Here is an 18,295-nt window from a genome sequence, read left to right as displayed (position 1 = left end):
ATGGACAGGGAGGCCTGGCGTGCTGCGATTCATGGGGTCGCAAAGAATTGGACATGACTGAGTGACTGAACTGAACTGAACTGAAATGTTAAATTGGTCAAAAATAAAAACTTTTCAAAATTTTCCATTAGTCAAATTTATTTATATATTCTTTTACTGCATCTAGATTTTGAGCAATAGTTTAAAACCTTCCCCTATTCCAGAATACCTCAATTATGGCACTAATGACATTTGCTGCTGCTGTTGCTGCTAAGTCGCTTCAGTCGTGTCTGACTCTGTGCAACCCCATAGATGGCAGCCCACCAGGCTCCCCCGTCCCTGGGATTCTCCAGGCAAGAACACTGGAGTGGGTTGCCATTTCCTTCTCCAATGCATGAAAGTGAAAAAATAAAGTGAAGTCGCTCAGTCGTGTCTGACTCCTAGCGACCCCATGGACTGCAGCCCTCCAGGCCCCTCCGTCCATGGGATTTTCCAGGCAAGAGTACTGGAGAGTGGGGTGCCCTTGCCTTCTCCATGGGGCTAGCTAAATCTTTGTTATCCAGACAGTGAGGAGCTGTCCAGTGCATTGTAGGATGTTTAGCTGTTTCCCTGACATAAACCCACTTGATGATAGTAGGACTCTTGACAGAGTTGCTTTAATATTTCCAAATGATTATCCAATTGTCCTATCACCATTTATTAAAAAGTTCCATCTTTTCCAGTCAGTTTGAGGTAACCACTTTTATCATATTCTAATGTACTTGGACCTATTTCTTCACTTTCTTTTCTATCCTTGGTCTATCTATTTGTGTGCTAAATCACACTGAATCAATTGAAGAGACTTTGTAGTTTTTTTTTTTTAATTAATAAGGTATTTTTCAGGGGGTTTTAGGCTTATAGAAAAATTGAGCAGAAAACACAGAGTTCCCATATATTGCTACTTCTTCACCACCCCCTATATACATACTTTCCCTTATTAACATCTTGTATAAGTATGGTGTATTTCTTATAATGGGTGAGCCATTATTATTTTACATACTGCTGCTGCTAAGTCACTTCAGTCGTGTCCGACTCTGTGTGACCCCATAGATGGTAGCCCACCAGGCTCCCCCGTCCCTGGGATTCTCCAGGCAAGAACACTGGAGTGGATTGCCATTTCCTTCTCCAACGCATGAAAGTGAAAAGTGAAAGTGAAGTCGCTCAGTCGTGTACAACCCTTAGCATGGACTGCAGCCTACCAGGCTCCTCCATCCATGGGATTTTCCAGGCAAGAGTACTGGAGCGGTGTGCCATTGCCCTCTCCAAATCATTTTACATACATATTTATTTATTGTATTTATTTGTTTTTGGCTGCACTGAGTCTTCACTGCTGCACATGGGCTTTCTCTAGTTGTGGCCAGCAGGGGCTACTCTCTACTTGTGCTTCGTGGGCTTCTCATTGCAGTGGCTTCTCTTGTTGAGAAACACAAGATCTAAGCACATGGGCTTCAGTAATTGTGGCTGGTGGTCTCCAGAGCACAGGGTCAGTGGTTGTGCCACATGGGCTTAGTTGGCCTCTGGCATGTGGGATTTTTCTGGACCAGTGGTGTCCCCTGTGTTGCAAGGCAGATTCTTAACCACTGGGCCACCAGGGAAGCCCTCTTGAGCCATTATTATTAACTAAAGTCCATAGTGTAGGGTTCACTCTTCATGGGTACACTCTCTGGATTTTGACAAATATGTAATGATATGTTTCCACCATCACAGTCTCATACAGCATAGTTTCACTGCCCTTAAAACTCCCCTGTGCTTCACCTACTTAGCCCTCCTTCCTTTGTGCCACACCCCTGGCAACCACTAATTTTTTTACTGTCTCTATAGTTTGGCCTCTTCCATGTCATTAACTGGAATCATACTATATGTAACCTTTTTAGATTGGTTTTTTTCACTTAGCAATATGCATTTAAAGTTCTTCCATGTATTTTCATGGCTTGATAGTGCATTTATTTTTATTGTTCAATTCTATTGTATTGTATAAGAGCTTCTCTTTTGGCTCAGCTGATAAAGAATCCACCTCTAATGCGGGAGACCTGAGTTCGATCCCTGGGTTAGGAATATCCCTGGAGAAGGGAAAGGCTACCCACTCCAGTATTCTGCCCTGGAGAATTCCATGGACTGTGAAGTCCATGGGGTTTCAAAGAGTCGGACACAACTGAGCGACTTTCACTTTCACTTATGTGTAAGTGAAACACATACACTTAACAAACTGTTAAGTGTATCACAGTTTGTTTACCAATTGAAGGCAAACAATAGTTTGCTTAGTTGCTTTCAAAAAGCAAAGTTTCAACAATTTTGAATAAAGCCTCTATAAACATTTGTGCACAGGTTTTTGTATGAACTTAAGTTTTCAGCTCCTTTGGGTAAAAACCAAGGAGGATGATTAGAGATGGCATGGTAAGGATAAGTTTAGTTTTGTAAGAATCCACCAAATTATCCTCCAAAATGTTCCCTTTATTGTAATGTCTTTATTTGGTTTTGATACCCACCAGCGTTCTTGGTCTTCCCCAGTCAATAGAAATTGACTGGAAGCCAGACAAGAAATTCAGTCAAGCCTTCATTGGGGCTCCAGGAGGGAGCAGAAACAAGTGACAAGCTCCCTGGTTTGGGCCCCAAGGCGGGTGGCTGAGCTTGCTTCTTACGTGGGGTGACGATAGGAGTGTGTCCAGGGGTCTGGCTGGAAGGGCGGTTTAGGTGGTTTGCCCATCCTTTGTGTTGGGAGCCCTGCGGAACACCCTGTTTTTGCTCCTGACACCCAGTTTTTGCTCCAGGTCCTTCAGAAACAGCAGATGGGTTTTGGTTTTGGTTTGTCTATTTTATGTCTTTTGGTCTAGAGTTTGCCCTAACTGCACATGCACACAATAATTTTTAGTCCCATATAGTTTCTTTGTATACTGTAGCTTGAGAAGAGATGTGTCCAGGTACAAGCTTTTCAGCACTGCAACAAAGGGTCCCAGATTCCAGGCCTGTCTCCGTTCAGGAGTGAGAATAATGGCTGGTCTCATAAAATAAGTCAGGAAGTACTCCCTCTGTGTCTATTTTTCTGGAAGAGATTGTAGAGAATTGGCAGGATTTCTTTCCTAAATGTTTGGTAGAAATCACCAAGGAAATCAACCAAGTCTGGTCCATTCTGGTTTGGAAGGTTATTAATTATTGACTCAAACTGTTTTATAAATAGAGGTCTATTCAGATTAGCTACTTCTCTTTTGACTTTTGGTAGGTTGTGTCTTTCAGGAAATTGACCCATTTCAACTAGGTTATCAAATTGTAAGCATGGAGTTGTTCATAATATTTCCTTATTCTCTTTTTAATATCCATAGGATCAGAAGTGATGGTTCCTCTTATACCTAATAATAGCCATTTTGTCTTTTCTCTTTTTTCCTTAGTTAACCTGGCTAGAGATTTATCAACTTTATTGATCTTTTCTCAGAACCAACTTTTGGTTTCATTGATTTTGTCTCTTTATTTCTTATTTCAGTTTTATTGCTTTCTGCTCAGATTTTTATTATTTCTTTTCCTTTAGTTAATTTGGACTTAATTTTTTTCTTCTTTTCCTCTTTCCCAAGGGAGAAGCTTAGATTATTGATTTTAGATCTTTCTTCTTTTCTGATAATTCTTTTAATGCTATAAATTTCCCTTTAAGCACTGCTTTCACTGTATCTCACAATTTTGATTAATTGTATTTGAATTTTCATTAATTCAAAATATTTTTTAAGTTGAGACTACTTCTATGACTCATGTGTTGTTTAGAAGTGTGTAGTTTACTTGCCAAATAATTTGGAGTTTTCCAATTATCTTTCTATTACTGATTTCTATTTCACTGTGGTTTGAAAGCATACATCCTATGAGTTCTATTTTTTAAAGTCTAGATTATGGTTTATGGCCCTAAGTATGGTCTGTGTTGGTCAGTGTTCTCATGTTGAATGAGATATTTTATAGTTGTCAACTAGATCCAGTTGATTGATGATATTGTTCAGTTCAACTATATCCTTGCTTGTTTTCTGCTTGCTGGATCTGTCCATTATGATAGAGGGATATTGAAGTCTCTAACTATGATAGTAGATTTATTTATTTCTTCTTGAGTCCCATTACTTTTTGGCTCATGCATTTTAAGACTCCTTTGTTAGGCACATGCACATTAAAGATCATTGTCTTCTTGGATAATTGACCCCTTTGTCATTATGTAATGCTCTTCTTTATCCCTAATATTTTCTTTTCTCTGAAATCTCTTCTGTTTGAAACTAATATTGCTTCTCCAGCTTTCTTTTGATTAGTTAGCATGGTATATCTTTCTCTGTCCCTTTACTTATAATCTATGTATATCTTCATATATTTAAGGAGGGCTTGTAGACAATGTACAGTTGGATCTTGTTTTTTAGGTGCATTCTGACCTTCTTTGTCTTTTAATTGGTGTAGTAAACCATTGATGTTTAAAGTGATTGTTGATATTTGTTGTTCAGTCACTCAGTCGTGCCCGACTCTTTGCACATGGACTCCATGGACTCCAGCACGCCAGGCTTCCCTGTCCTTCACCATCTCCCTGAGCTTGCTCAAATTCATGTGCATTGAGTCGGTGATGCCATCCAACTATCTTGTCCTCTGTCATCCCTTCTCCTCTTGCCTTCAGTCTTTCCCAGCATCGGGGTCTTTTCTAATGAGTTGGCTCTTCGCATTAGGTGGCCAAAGTATTGGAGCTTCGACTTCAGCATCAGTCCTTCCAGTGAATATTCAGGATTGATTTCATTTAGGATTGCCTAGTTTGATCTCCTTGCAGTCCAAGGGACTCTCAATAGTCTTCTCCAACACCACAGTTCAAAAACACAAATTCTTTGGCACTCAACCTTCTTTATGGTCCAATTCTCACATCCATACATGACTACTGGAAAAAACATAGCTTTGACTATACGGGTCTTTGTTGGCAAAGTAATGTCTCTGCTTTTTAACATGCTGTCTAGGTTTGTCATAGCTTTTCTTCCAAGGAGCAAGTGTCTTTCAATTTCATGGCTGCAGTCACCATCTGCATTGATTTTGGAGCTCAAGAAAATAAAGTCTGTCACTGTTTCCATTATTTCCCCATCTGTTTGCCATGAAGTGATGGGACTGGATGCCATGATCTTAGTTTTTTGAATGTTGAATTTTAAGCCAGGTTTTTCCCTCCCTACTCCTCCTATTTTTAGTAGCATTATTTTCACTTTTAATGCTTATGTGTTACTATTCTGTCCACATCTTTATCCTTATTTTATTCTGTTATCTAGAATTAAGTCTTTGAAAGGCACACCTCAGTTATTTTAATGAAGTTTTTCCAGTAATTTCTTGGTTGGATGAAACTCATCCACTATAGATTCCTCAGTATGGGCTTCATGAGCAAAGCATTTTCTGAGTTCATATAAGTTTATAACAGTTTTTTGGTAGACTTGATACATGAAGGATAGTTTTGCTGGATAAAAATTTTGCCTCACACTTTGTTTCCTTGAGTTTTCCTAATACTCTAACCTTGCCTTGATTTTTTTTTTATTGTTCTCGAGAAGTATGATGCTAGCTTAATTCATCATCATTAAAAGTCATTTGATATTTTTGTCTAGAATCTCTGAGAATTTCCTTTTCTCTGCCTTTAATGTCAAGTAGTTTTATTAGGATATATATATATATATATAGGAATTGGTTATTCTGTTGCAATTTTTCCAGACATAGTATGAGCCCTTTAATACGTAGATTTAATTTTTCTCTTATTTCCAGACAGTTTTCTTGGATTATAATTTTAAGCATTCTATCCAATATTTTTTTCCTTTCAGCCCCTTCAGTTATATATAGGTTGGCATTTATTTGCTGGTCTTTTTCTTTTCATTCCATTTCATGTGATAATTTTTCCATGAAAATGAGACATTAGACTGAGAAAGAAAAGAATGATTGGTTACTTGCACCTACATTTTTAATTTTTTAATTATATTGCCTACTTAGTTATATAAAGTATATTTTCATCTGTTGTGTTTGCCTTTGGAACTTTGAACAAAAGTTGTCATTTGATGGGAAAATACACATCTGCATAAATTAAGTGTTAGTCATGTCCGACTCTTTGTGACCCCATGGACTGTAGCCCACCAGGCTCCTCTGTCTATGGGATTCACCAGGCAAGAATACTGGAGTGGGTAGCCGTTCCCTTCTCCAGGGGGGGGATATTCCTGACCCAGTGATTGAACCTGGGTCTCCTGCATTGCAGATGGATTCTTTACCATCTGAGTCACCAGGGAAGCCCCCCTGCATAAGTTAAATCTATTTAAATGTAATGAAGTCACTCTAACTTCAGGAAATTAGACAAGATTTGAAACTATCCGGGGGGTCATGGCTTTTTCTGTGATTTATTTTACTTTGATTGACTTTTCTGTCACTTTGGTAATGGGGAATATTTATTCTACCCTAGACAAGATAGTCAAGAATAGAAGGAATTCCCTCAAGGATGAGAATAAGCAGACTAACACTCAGAAGAGGAAATACCGGGACTTCCTGGATATTGTCCTTTCTGCTCAGGTAAGTCTTTCAAATTCTGAGCCTACTCATGTATCTAATTAATTGCGTGGGTAGTTAGAAGAGAGGGAGGAGGGAAGACAAAAAACAAAATCTTTCAAATTCTGAGCCTGCTTATGTATCTAGTTAATTGTGTGGGTAGTTAGATGAGTGGGAGGAGGGAAGACAAAAGCAAAACTGATCAACTAAATTTAACAGTACTTTTGAATTGATGGTTGGTGCTGCAGTTTGAGATTAAAAACTGAATTCTACAATTCTGTCACTAGAGGGAGTCAGATAAGACTAAATTTTTTACAAATTCAGCAGGATTTGGTGATTATCATAAAGATACATGGTAGTTCAGGGAAACACGGGAAAGTGAATCAGATTGAGCTGATAAACCAATGAGGAAGAGATGCTGAAAAGTCTGCATAAATCTGACAAAATGATTGCAGGAAGTTATTGCAGGGGCCTGCTTTTCTTATCTGTCTTTGGTTCTCCTTTATGCCCTGGGCAAAGCATGACTCAAACTATATATTTGTTAAACTGTATAAAAATGAAAACTCTTATTTGATAGCTAGTTTTTCCCCCTAAAACCATTGTTTTGACTGGGGCTTCAAACATCTGTAAACTGACACTGCATAAAAGTATCTCTACTATTCTTTCTAGGCTGAAAATGATAGCTTCACAGATGCAGACCTGTGGTCCGAGGTGAACACATTCATGTTGGCAGGGCATGACTCTGTATCAGCAGGCATTTCCTGGCTCCTCTACCACCTAGCTCTGTACCCTGAGCATCAGGAGAAATGCCGGGAGGAGATCAGAGCCATCCTGGGGGATGGGTCTTCCATTACCTGGTAAGATCTGCATCTATAAACATTTCCTCCTTCTTTTCCTCCTGGGATTTTGCTTTATTGTTTCCTCTTGGTGATCATAGTGTTTCATATGCATACACACACACACATACACATATATATATATGAGTAGAAGAGGCAGGCTACTATTGTTCTCTTTTTCTACAAGGCCCAAAATTATCCCTTTCTCTTTTACACTCACTTATCCGTAAGTTTTCTATTTCATTGTTTTTTTAGTCAGTGTGTGTGTAAAAGGTCCTATTTCTTTCTTTCACTCAGGCCCTGGTGCTTTGGAAATGGGGATATGATCTCCCTAGATTTGCATCCACAGCTTGAATGGTAGGACTCCAGTGAGGCTGTGCTTCTGAAAGACCTGAGTGAACATCTGTGTTTCTAAGCCTCATGGAGACGTTCTCTCCCATCCCCTTGTTCACTTCTCAGGATGGACTTTGGACTTAGAACAAAATAATAAACATACTCAGTCCACATGTGTTCAACTCAAGTACAGTGTGTACCACTGAAGTGCTGAAAGTGAAAATGAAAGCCGCTCAGTCCAGCTCTTTGCGACCCCATGGACTATACAGTCTATAGAATTCTCCAGCCCAGAATACTGGAGTGGGTAGCTGTTCTCTTCTCCAGGGGTTCTTCCCAGCCCAGGGATTGAACTCAAGTCTCCCACATTGCAGGCAGATTCAGGGAAGCTTTAAGTACTGAGCCACTATAAAAAGGTGCCAGATTTGATGTGGGTTCTGCCCTCAATGAGCTCATACTCTAGTACGGAAGACTGGTCCCCGTATATATATATATATATATTTTTTTTTTTTTGGCTACGCTAGGTCTTCTTCGGTATTCATGGACTTTCTGCAGAAGCAGGCAAGGGCTACTCTTCATTGTGCTGTGCTGACCCGGAAGTTGCTGCTCCCAGGCTCTAGAGTACTGGCTCAGTCGTTGTGACGCACATGGGCTTATGAAAACTTCCATATCCATGGCATATGGAATCTTCCTGAACCAGGGATCAAACCCGTGTCCCCTGCACTGGCAGGCAGATGCTCATCCACAGCACCACCAGGGAGGTCTGATCCCCATAGAGTTGATTGCAATATAACATAGTGAGGGTAAAAAGAGAGATACACATTAGTGGCCACAGAGATTTAGCATGGGAGGCCCAGGAAGACTTATTGGGAGATCTGACACGTAAGCTGCCTCTTACAGAATGGGTAGGAGTTAGTCAGGTGGAAAACTTCGACTCCATTTGGCTAGACTTTGAGCACATCTTTCTGTTCGTGAAGCCCAGGTTATAGATGTGCTCCTCAGATACACTGTTTGCAAGGAAAATGCAGCCATTGTATTTGTTTTGTTGATCAAAGAAAGAGATGCTAACAACCCAGCCCAATGACTAGAGGGAAAATACCATGTTTCAAATGCAAAAGTCAGCTCAATTAGAACATTTGTAAAGGAAAATATGAATTTATATAGATATAGCAGAGCCGAAGAATTGATGCTTTTGAACTGTGGTGTTGGAGAAGACTCTTGAGAGTCCCTTGGGCTGCAAGCAGATCCAACCAGTCCATCCTAAAGGAGATCAGTCCTGGGTGTTCATTGGAAGGACTGATGTTGAAGCTGAAACTCCAATACTTTGGCCACCTGATGCGAAGAGCTGACTCATTTGAAAAGACACTGATGCGGGAAAAGATTGAGGGAAGGAGGAGAAGGGGATGACAGAGGATGAGATGGTTGGATGGCATCACCGACTCGATGGACATGGGTTTGGGTGGACTCCGGGAGTTGGTGATGGACAGGGAGGCCTGGTGTGCTGCAGTTCATGGGGTCACAGAGTCAGACACGACTGAGCAACTGAACTGAACTGAAGCAGAGATCTTACTTTTTATAACAAAACACTAGTCATTTCCTACGATAAGTCAAAGGTCTAATCTATATAGCACTAGATGCAGTGTTGACTAGTAAGTTTTTATTCATTCACTGAATTTAGAGACAGTGTATATCACCTCCCACACCAATATTAATCAGATATTTTAACTTCAATTAGGGTACATGTATATACACAATTCAAATATTGACTTTTCTTATTCCTGTTTGGCCCATGTGAAATGTCAAAACTATAAGGAAATCTTTGCCAGGTGATAAAACACGCTCTAGAGAATCTCTTCGCTACCATTTATGTTAATGAGAGAAATGGCAACCATATTATAGAGAATAAAAAATGGCCTTTCATTACATTTAATGAAATTTGTACAGAACAGTCCCCAGATTTATAATTCTAATAAAACCACACCGCAAAGAGCAAATTTCTGAAAAAGTTAGAAAGTTGTTCAACATCTCCATTTGCTTCCTTGTCAATCTATTTCTGCATTGGGTTAAAAGGCCTCTCATCTTTTCGCACCAGGGCTGAAATAGACAGCATTATTTTTCTTAAGTATGTAAAGTGCTAGGCTAAGCAGAATTCCTCTTCTTATTATGAGCTTGAGGAGGAAAGAGTTCAAAATTAAAATTTCACATTAACGAATGGCCAAAGCTTGCTAAACAATCAGAAAGACAAATAAAAATACCTGAGGCAAAAAGACCAAATGTATGCTGTCATTTTACTGAACCAACCTGACAATCTATGATCAAATAAAAACTTTACTCTTCTCCCGCTGATACTTCAAACTTGTGTGGGCAAGTACTTTTCATCACTGGGGTGAAGCTCTGAGTGAATCTCATAGTGTTCCCATCCATTTAAATCACAAGAGCAGTCTCATTTCAATAATTAAGCTGTCTGGTCCAGTGTAATAATAAAAACTTCAAATTGTTATCCACTTGGAGCATCTCCATCTATTCCAATTCAGTACTTCTCTGGGTCTGGAAGCCAGAGGTGGGTGAAGCAGTTGTCAGTTCAGTTCAGTTCAGTTGCTCAGTCATGTCTGACTCTTTGTGACCCCATGGACTGCAGCACACCAGGCCTCCCTGTCCGTCACCAATTCCCAGAACTTGCTCAAACTCATGTCCACTGAGTAAATGATGCCATCCAACCATCTGTCATCCACTTCTCCTCCTGCCTTCCATCTTTCCCAGCATCAGGGTCTTTTCCAATGAGTCAGTTCTTCGCATCAGGTGGCCAGAATAAAGGAGTTTCAGCTTCAGCATCAGTCCTTCCAATGAATATTCAGGACTGATTTTCTTTAGGATGGGCTGGTTGAATCTGCTTGCAGTCCAAGGGACTCTTAAGAGTCTTCTCCAATATCATAGTTCAAAAGCGTCAATTCTTCAGCATTCAGCTTTGTTTATAGTCCAACTCTCACATCCATACATGACTACTAGAAAAACCATAGCTTTGACTAGATGGACCTTTGTTGGCAAAGTAATGTCTCTGCTTTTGAATATGCTGTCTCGGTTGATCATAACTTTTCTTCCAAGAAGCAAGCATCTTTTAATTTCATGGCTGCAGTCACCCTCTACAGTCATTTTGGAGCCCAAGAAAATAAAGAGGGGGTTGTTGTTGGCTTCTGCTTACCAACCCTTCCAGAAATGGTCCCAGGAGGGAGAGAGGATGAGGAGAGGCAGCTGGTACTGTTGCCGTCCTGCCCTTTAAACTTGGTGCTTCCTTTTACTCTCAGTGAGGTTTCTGGAGATTCTCTCACTGGGACTTTATGATGATGATTCATGGGGCAAAGAAATTCCTGTCCTTAGAGTGTCCTTCAAGCTGGTTCAGAAGCTGTCCTTCTTGCTGGTTCACTGGCCCATAGGACTCACTGTAGGCTTCTTGCTTTGTCCCTGCTCCTTTCCCTGCCTCTCTGTCTATTGTGAATCATGGCCTTTCCTACTAGTTCTGTTCTTCCCAGCCTCTAAGGAGCACATGTCAGAACATCTTCTTTAATCCCCTCTTTGCTAAATATGAAGGGAACCCCCTCTCCAGCATTCTCCACAGCACTCCAGCATTCCAGCAGTTCTTTGGAAGGATCTTTTTTCCCTCTCAAAACTTGGAGGCCTCCTCTCTTCATTCCTTAGCCATTCCTTGATTTATATGATGAGCTAAATGTTGCAAAACGTTTTCAGGAATCTTCTCAGCAAATCCTTTACCAGTAGTTTAGTGCTTCACTTTATTATGAGGATATTTGGGGTTTTTTTCAAGTAGAGTTAATTTATAATGTTGTGTTAGTTTCTGGTGTACAACAAAGTGACTGTACTTTTTAATATTCTTCCCCTCACCTAACCCCTGTGGTAACCGTAACTTTGTTTTCTTTGATGGTGCTAGTGGTAAAGAACCCACCTGCAGTGCAGGAGAGGTAAAGAGACGCGGGTTTGATCCCTGTGTCAGGAAGATGCCCTGGAGGTGGGCACAGCAAGAAACTCCAGTGTTCTTGCCTGGAGAATCCCTTGGACAGAGGAGCCTGTTGGGTCACAGTCCATAGGGTCACAAAAAATGGGACACGACTGAAGCGACTTAGCATGCACAATCATAAGTTTGTTTTCTTTGACTGTGAGTCTGTCTCTGCTTTGCAAATAAGTTCATTTATATCATATTTTAAATATCACATGTAAGTGATATCATATAATATTTGTCTTTCTCTTTCTGACTTATTTCACTTAGCATGATGATCTCTAGATCCATCCATGTTGCTGCAAATGACATTGTTTCATTCTTTTTATGACTAAGTAGTATTCCATTGTGTATATATAGCACATCTTCTTTATCCACTCATCTGTTGATGGATATTTAGGTTGCTTGCATTTCTTGGCTCTTGTAAATAATGCTTCTATGAACATTGGGGTGCACGTATCTTTTCAAATAAGAGTTCTCCAGATATATACCCAGGAATGAGATTGCAAGAGTGTATGGTAGCTTTGTTTTCAGTTCTTTGAGGAACCTCCATACTGTTTGCCACAGTGGCTACGCCAGTTTGCATTCCCACCAAAGTGTAGGAGGTTCCCTCCCTTTTCTCCACATTCAAGGTGAGGATGTGTGGCTCCTATATGGTCCCTTGTCCTCTGGGACCTCAGCTGATCCTGAGGCAGAAAGTGTTCCTTTTTAACATTCTGTTACATAAACCAATGGGTAAAAGGACTTTGACCAGGAGCAAAGGTTGAATAGAAAAATATGTCAGTATTTACAAACTGAATATGGAGTCTGAGTTCCCTGTGCTCCCTCTCTTGTACTCACAGGGACCAACTGAGCGAGATGTCATACACCACAATGTGCATTAAGGAGTCACTCCGCTTGGCACCTCCAGCCGTGTCCATTTCCAGACAACTCAGCAAGCCCATTACCTTTCCAGATGGACGCTCTTTGCCTGCAGGTCTTTGCATTCTTTTCCTAAGCAGTTTCTAAAGATCACTGAATCCTGGGGACCACAGTGAAAAAGACCAGAGGGATTCTCAACTCTTGGAAGAGTCAAAAGACAAACTTCGGGATAGCTGGCTTAGGGTTGGGCACCTGCTAAGTTCTCAGTGGGTAATGCCTTGACCAGATGTGGGTTTCTGAGACTTTCCCAAAGGTATATAGTCATTTGAAGCAAAGCTATGAACAGAACCTATATCACCAGAATCCCAACTCAGGGTTTCTTCCATTATGGGATGTTGTTTCTAAGATAATCCTGGCTTGGCTGCATTTGACACCCAGCAAGACTTCATGGGAGATGAACACTTTTATCTTTATCTAGAAGACCCAAAGAGGGTCTTTGTCTTCATCATCATAGTAATATTACCCTAGTAAGTATGCAGCACTTAAAAGTTTACATAGAGCCTTCAAATAGATTATCTCATCTTTTTCATCTTGGAACACGCTCTTAGCAGATGCTTATATGTGTTTTGCAGTTTACAGAGCGCTTTCAGATAATTTTGGTGTAGCCAAAAACCCACTGGGGGATCCCAAAGTGCATTGAGCAGAGCTAGAACTTGCTCAGAGGTTCCATGTCTGGAGCCCAGTGCTTTTCAGAACAGCACAAGTACCTGAGCAGGGCAAGTGGGAGGCAGAGAGATCACATGAGATACGCTCCACTTAATCTGCTTCAGTGTTCAATTAACTCTTGCCCTTAGGAACAAGCCAACAGGATTGCTTGTATCAGTACCAACAGCCTGTCACTTACTGTCCCTTTGTTGACAGATCTAGAATTACTTTACCAAAATTATTTCTGATAACCCAATAATCCTCAAATTATCTCACCTCTTTTTTTCCTTTTTTGTTTTTTAAATTTTATTTATTTTTCTTCTGTCTTTTTTAAAATCCTCATACTACATGAACATTTGCCAAAATTCCCTACTTGCATGTATGACCTGCACCAACAGAAACTTGTCATTGGATCTGCAGAGTGGAAGTACAATTCTGTTCCTAAATGTACCTAAGCTGTTGTGTCTGGATACTTTATAGTCCATGAATAGATGCATAAACAATTTCTAGAGATAGTGGAAAACATAAACATAGGCTATCATTTTGACATGATACCAAGAGTGCCTTAAGATAGAATCAGGTATTAAATAGATCATTGATTTGAAAACTGAGGTGCCACCAGACCCCATCTTTTTATGGGTCCTTCACTGCTGGCATCAGCTACAGCCCACAGAACTCTGCCAGGAACTAAGTCTTTCCCTTCAAAAAGAAAAGTGTTACTGAAGAGCAGTATAAAAGGAGCTCACAACTTGCTCTTTTTTCTGCAATCTCTTTTATTTCCTTCCTTTCTCAGGAATGACTGTGGTTCTCAGTATCTGGGGTCTCCACCACAACCCCGCTGTCTGGGAAAACCCACAGGTATGACTGTCCCACTCTCCAGATTTCCTTTCAATGCCTTTTATTGGTCAAACCCAACAGGAAACCCCGTGGGTCAGTTTGGAGCCCAGAGCAAGGTGGGAAAGGGAGGAGAAAGGATTTGAAGAGGCAAAAAGAAGGTTTGGAGCATACCTGAGTCTCTTGAAACTCTAAACATGTGTGCAGATACTTCCTTTTTTATACGCTGCTAGTTTCAAACCCGTTATGTGTAACGGCAAGTTGGACAACTGATCACGTAGGTCATCTTGGCTTGACTTCTAAGTAGATGCACTTGTACCTTCAAAGTGCAAATACTACCACCGGCCATGGTATTTCTGCTTTCCTCTTTCCTAGTCTGGGTAGCAGACTAATCACCTGGGAGACCAGACAAGGTCAGCAGGCCTACAGTTGTGCTGTCCAGGGTGGTAGCCATTAACCACATGTGGTGTGGAGCACTTGAAATTTGGCTGGTTAGAACTGAGATGTGCTGGGAAAGTAAAATTTTGCAGCTGTAGTTCAAAAAATAGGAAATATTTTCTTGAAGTAATTATGTATATGAATTCATGTTGGAATGATCATATTTTCTGTTAAATAAATTATATTAGAAAATTCATTACCCCTTGTAAAAATGTGGATACCAGAACATTTGAAATTACATATGTGGTACATGGATATTTCTGTTGATCAGTGCTAAGCAGTAGCTTCAGAAATGTGTTAATGGTGTTTTGGGGATGGTCGTGGGGTTACCCTCTCATTTCAGGTCTTTGACCCCTTGAGGTTCTCCCAGGAATGTAATAAAAGACACTCCCATGCTTACTTACCATTCTCATCTGGACCAAGGTGAGGACTATTTGAAGTTTTTAAAAACACATAAAAATGTTTACCTGGAAACAGCCTTCTCGCTTCAGCCCCCCAGCTCTATAAGTTCTTCTATGGAAACTTATCTTCTCACCTGACCATGAGGTAGATCTTAGTGCCTGTTTGAGCCACTGAAAGTGTCAATTAGTTTCACGAAGGACAACACCGTTTGCTACGGCATCCTATACAGCCATGGCTCAGATGGCTAAACAGCAAGGCAAGCTGTTGCTCATGGGTTCAATGCAGGTTCACTCCCAATAAAGATGAGATGATTCTTTTTCAGAAAAACAATTTATTTCATCTTTTATTTCATCTTTATATTAGAATCTTAAATTGTAAGACACTTGATATATGCATCATGATGAGTCGATATACACTGTGAGAAGATTCCTTCCCATGTAGTTCATTAACATATTCTTCAGCTTACATACCTGTCCTTTTTTGTGTGTGAGAGGACATTTAAGTTCTTCTTTCTTAGCAAATTTCAGTTCTACAATACAGTGTATTACCAACTATGGTCGTCATGTTTTATTATACATTAGAACTTCGTGGCGGGTTGGGAGGGGGTGGAGGGAGGAACAATTCTGTGAGCAGCTCCAAGTGCCACCCTGTTTTGGAAGGGCATCAATTTGAACCTTCCAGCTCACATTCTTACAGGGAACAAGGTAAGTCCAAAGTCCAAAAGTTGGTATGGAATTTCATGTGCAAATGTATTGTTAACATCAGACTTGTTTTTCTAGTATCTTATTAAAGCGTCAGAAGAAGTATCAGTTCTTCCAGTCTCTTTTTTCTTGGTGTCTGCAGGAACTGCATCGGGCAGAATTTTGCCATAGCTGAGATAAAGGTGATTGTTGCCTTGATTCTGCTCCGCTTCCAGATGAGAGTAGAGCCCACCAAGCCTGTTGTCTTCGTGCCCTACGTTTTCATCAAACCCAAGAAGGGGATCTACTTGCACCTGAAGAAACTCCCCTAATGTTAGAGCCTAGGACATGATGATTTTATACATTTTGTTTTAAAGTTAAATTTCAGCTCAAGGTCCAGGAAAATAGAGAGTAATCAAAGTATGGTGACATAGGGTGTCACCTTGATATGTTTCTGTATGATTCAGAGATTTTCTCATCTTTTCTGTTTGATTCTGGTTATTACTAATGCCAAATATCAAGAATTTTCTAAGTGGCTTCCATATATTTTCTGCTGTTTTAAAATCTCTTTCAGAATTGCACTCATAATAGATGAATGTATGCTCATGGTAAAAGATTTACAACACTAGAAAAGCTATGGAGTAAGAAGTAAAAATCCCATTTCATATAGCCACACCTCCCTGCCCAATCCTACTGCTTTTCCTAAAAACAGAATAGCTTGGGATGCATTCTTTCAGACTTTTTCCTGTACATTTCATATATGCATATGTATGTACGTATTCTTGTCTATGGGATCATATACATATTGTTCTTCCTTTTTTCACTCAATAAAAATACATCTCATTTCTAATCATGACTTCATGAAATTCTGTAATGTGAATATACTATAATTTTTTCAGCTCTTTTCCTATTATTGGAGACATTACTTTTAGTTTTCAAAACATGCTTATTGGCCATTTATGTTTATCTTTGTTTTGTTCTCTGTAATGTATATGTCATCTATTTTTATAGATGACATCTATTTTTATAAACATCTATCTATGTTTATTTTTCCATGAAGTTATCTTTTTCTTATTGATTCATGTAAGCTCTTTACATATTGTGGATAATAATCCTTGATTATAACTTTTCTTTGTAATTTCCCCCCATTCTTTTACTTTTTGAAAACTGTATTTATGGTGTCTTTTATCATACAGGACTTCTAAATTTTCACAAAGTAAGGTATGTAAACTTGTCTTTGTGGTCTGTGGGGTTTGAGTCTGGGATAAGAAGGCTTTTGTTTGGAATATTTTCAAGACATTCTATATAGTTTCCTGATGCTAACAACTCTTGTGAAGCCTGAACAGGAATTTCTTAATGATTTCGAGATTCACCACTTACTTGATGTGTAAGTGCCAAATATTTGATACATATTAGATACTCAGTGGATTAATATACATGGTCCCTGCCTTCATGGAGCTTCTAAAGTGGAAAATGGATACCAAATAGATAAATACAAATTGTATTAATACTGAGTGCCATGAAAGAAATGAGTGGTTGAGCTAGACAGTAATCCAGTGGAACTTACTTTTTTTCACTTAAGTATAGTTGATTTACAATGTGCCAATCTCTGCTATATCAGCTTTACACATATATACATTATTTTTAAAATTCTTTTCCCAGGTTTATCCCAGGAAAATGAAATGAAAGTCGCTCAGGCATGTCCAACTCTTTGTGACCCCGTGGACTTCTCCAGTCCATGGAATTCTTCAGGCAAGAATACTGGAGTGGGCAGCCTTTCCCTTCTCCAGGGGATCTTCCCAACCCAGGGGTTGAACCCAGGTCTCCTGCACTGCAAGCGGCTTCTTTAGCAGCCGAGCCACCATGGAAGACCAAGAATACTGGAGTGGGTAGCCTATCCCTTCTCCAGTGGATTTTTCCAACCCAGGAATTGAACCAGGGTCTCCCGCATCTTAGATGAATTCTTTACCAGCTGAGCTACCAGGGACGCCCCTTCAAGCTGTGTAGGGGTGTCATTAAGGGATGGCAGTTAGGTTATCCCAGAAGATTGGATATAATTCCCTGTGCTATACAGCAGGACCTTGTTGATCCATTCTAAATGTAGTAGCTTGCATCTACCCAACCCAAACTCTCAGTCCATCTCTCTCCCCCTCCCTTCCCCTTGGCAACCACAAGTCTGGTTTCTCTGTCTGTGAGTCTGTTTCTGTGTAGTAGACAGGTTCATTTGTGCCATATATTAGTTTCCACAGTAAGTGATGTCATATGGTATTTGCTTTTAAGGGGAATTTACTTTAGATGGGGTTGTCTAGAACATCTTCTTTGAGAAGGTGACAAACAAGTTGAAACCTGAAGGATGGTAATGGAAGTTAGCCCTCCTTTTCCTCAAGTGCCTCATAGCAGCAAAATTATGGCAAGTAGATGGACAGTTTAAATAGCCCTTAAACATGATCCCTGCCAAGTAAAAGCAAACTAGTATTCTTGACAATATGGGTAGACAGTAAATGGAAAGAAAGCACTGATCACATCAGTAATAACCCACTTTAACAAGAAGGTCCCCAAATAGAGGGACCTAAACCAGATAGAAATTTCTTTCTTTCTCACATTAAAATCTCAGGGAGGCAAGTGGTCAGAGTTGGTAGCATGGTTTGCTTTACAAGACCGTCAAGGCATCCAGGCTCCTTCAGTCT

The 18,295-nt window shown here is 40.1% G+C and overlaps 1 protein-coding gene across 1 annotated transcript in view; it reads left to right on the top strand.

The window, feature by feature from the left end:
- The window catches only part of LOC133245222 (cytochrome P450 4X1), a 48,760-nt gene extending 32,804 nt beyond the window's left edge, over positions 1-15,956 (top strand). Inside the window, exons 7-12 of the mRNA XM_061413170.1 lie at positions 6,434-6,540; positions 7,186-7,373; positions 12,531-12,664; positions 14,048-14,112; positions 14,870-14,949; positions 15,772-15,956. Coding sequence (XP_061269154.1) covers positions 6,434-6,540; positions 7,186-7,373; positions 12,531-12,664; positions 14,048-14,112; positions 14,870-14,949; positions 15,772-15,940 — 743 coding nt within the window. The 3' untranslated portion in view covers positions 15,941-15,956. The remainder of the gene's footprint in view (positions 1-6,433; positions 6,541-7,185; positions 7,374-12,530; positions 12,665-14,047; positions 14,113-14,869; positions 14,950-15,771) is intronic.
- The last annotated feature ends 2,339 nt before the right edge of the window (positions 15,957-18,295 follow it).

This window comes from Bos javanicus, chromosome 3 (assembly GCF_032452875.1).
Source record: "Bos javanicus breed banteng chromosome 3, ARS-OSU_banteng_1.0, whole genome shotgun sequence".
In the NCBI taxonomy this organism is placed as follows: Eukaryota; Metazoa; Chordata; class Mammalia; order Artiodactyla; family Bovidae; genus Bos; species Bos javanicus.
This window is presented reverse-complemented; position numbering and strand designations above follow the sequence as displayed.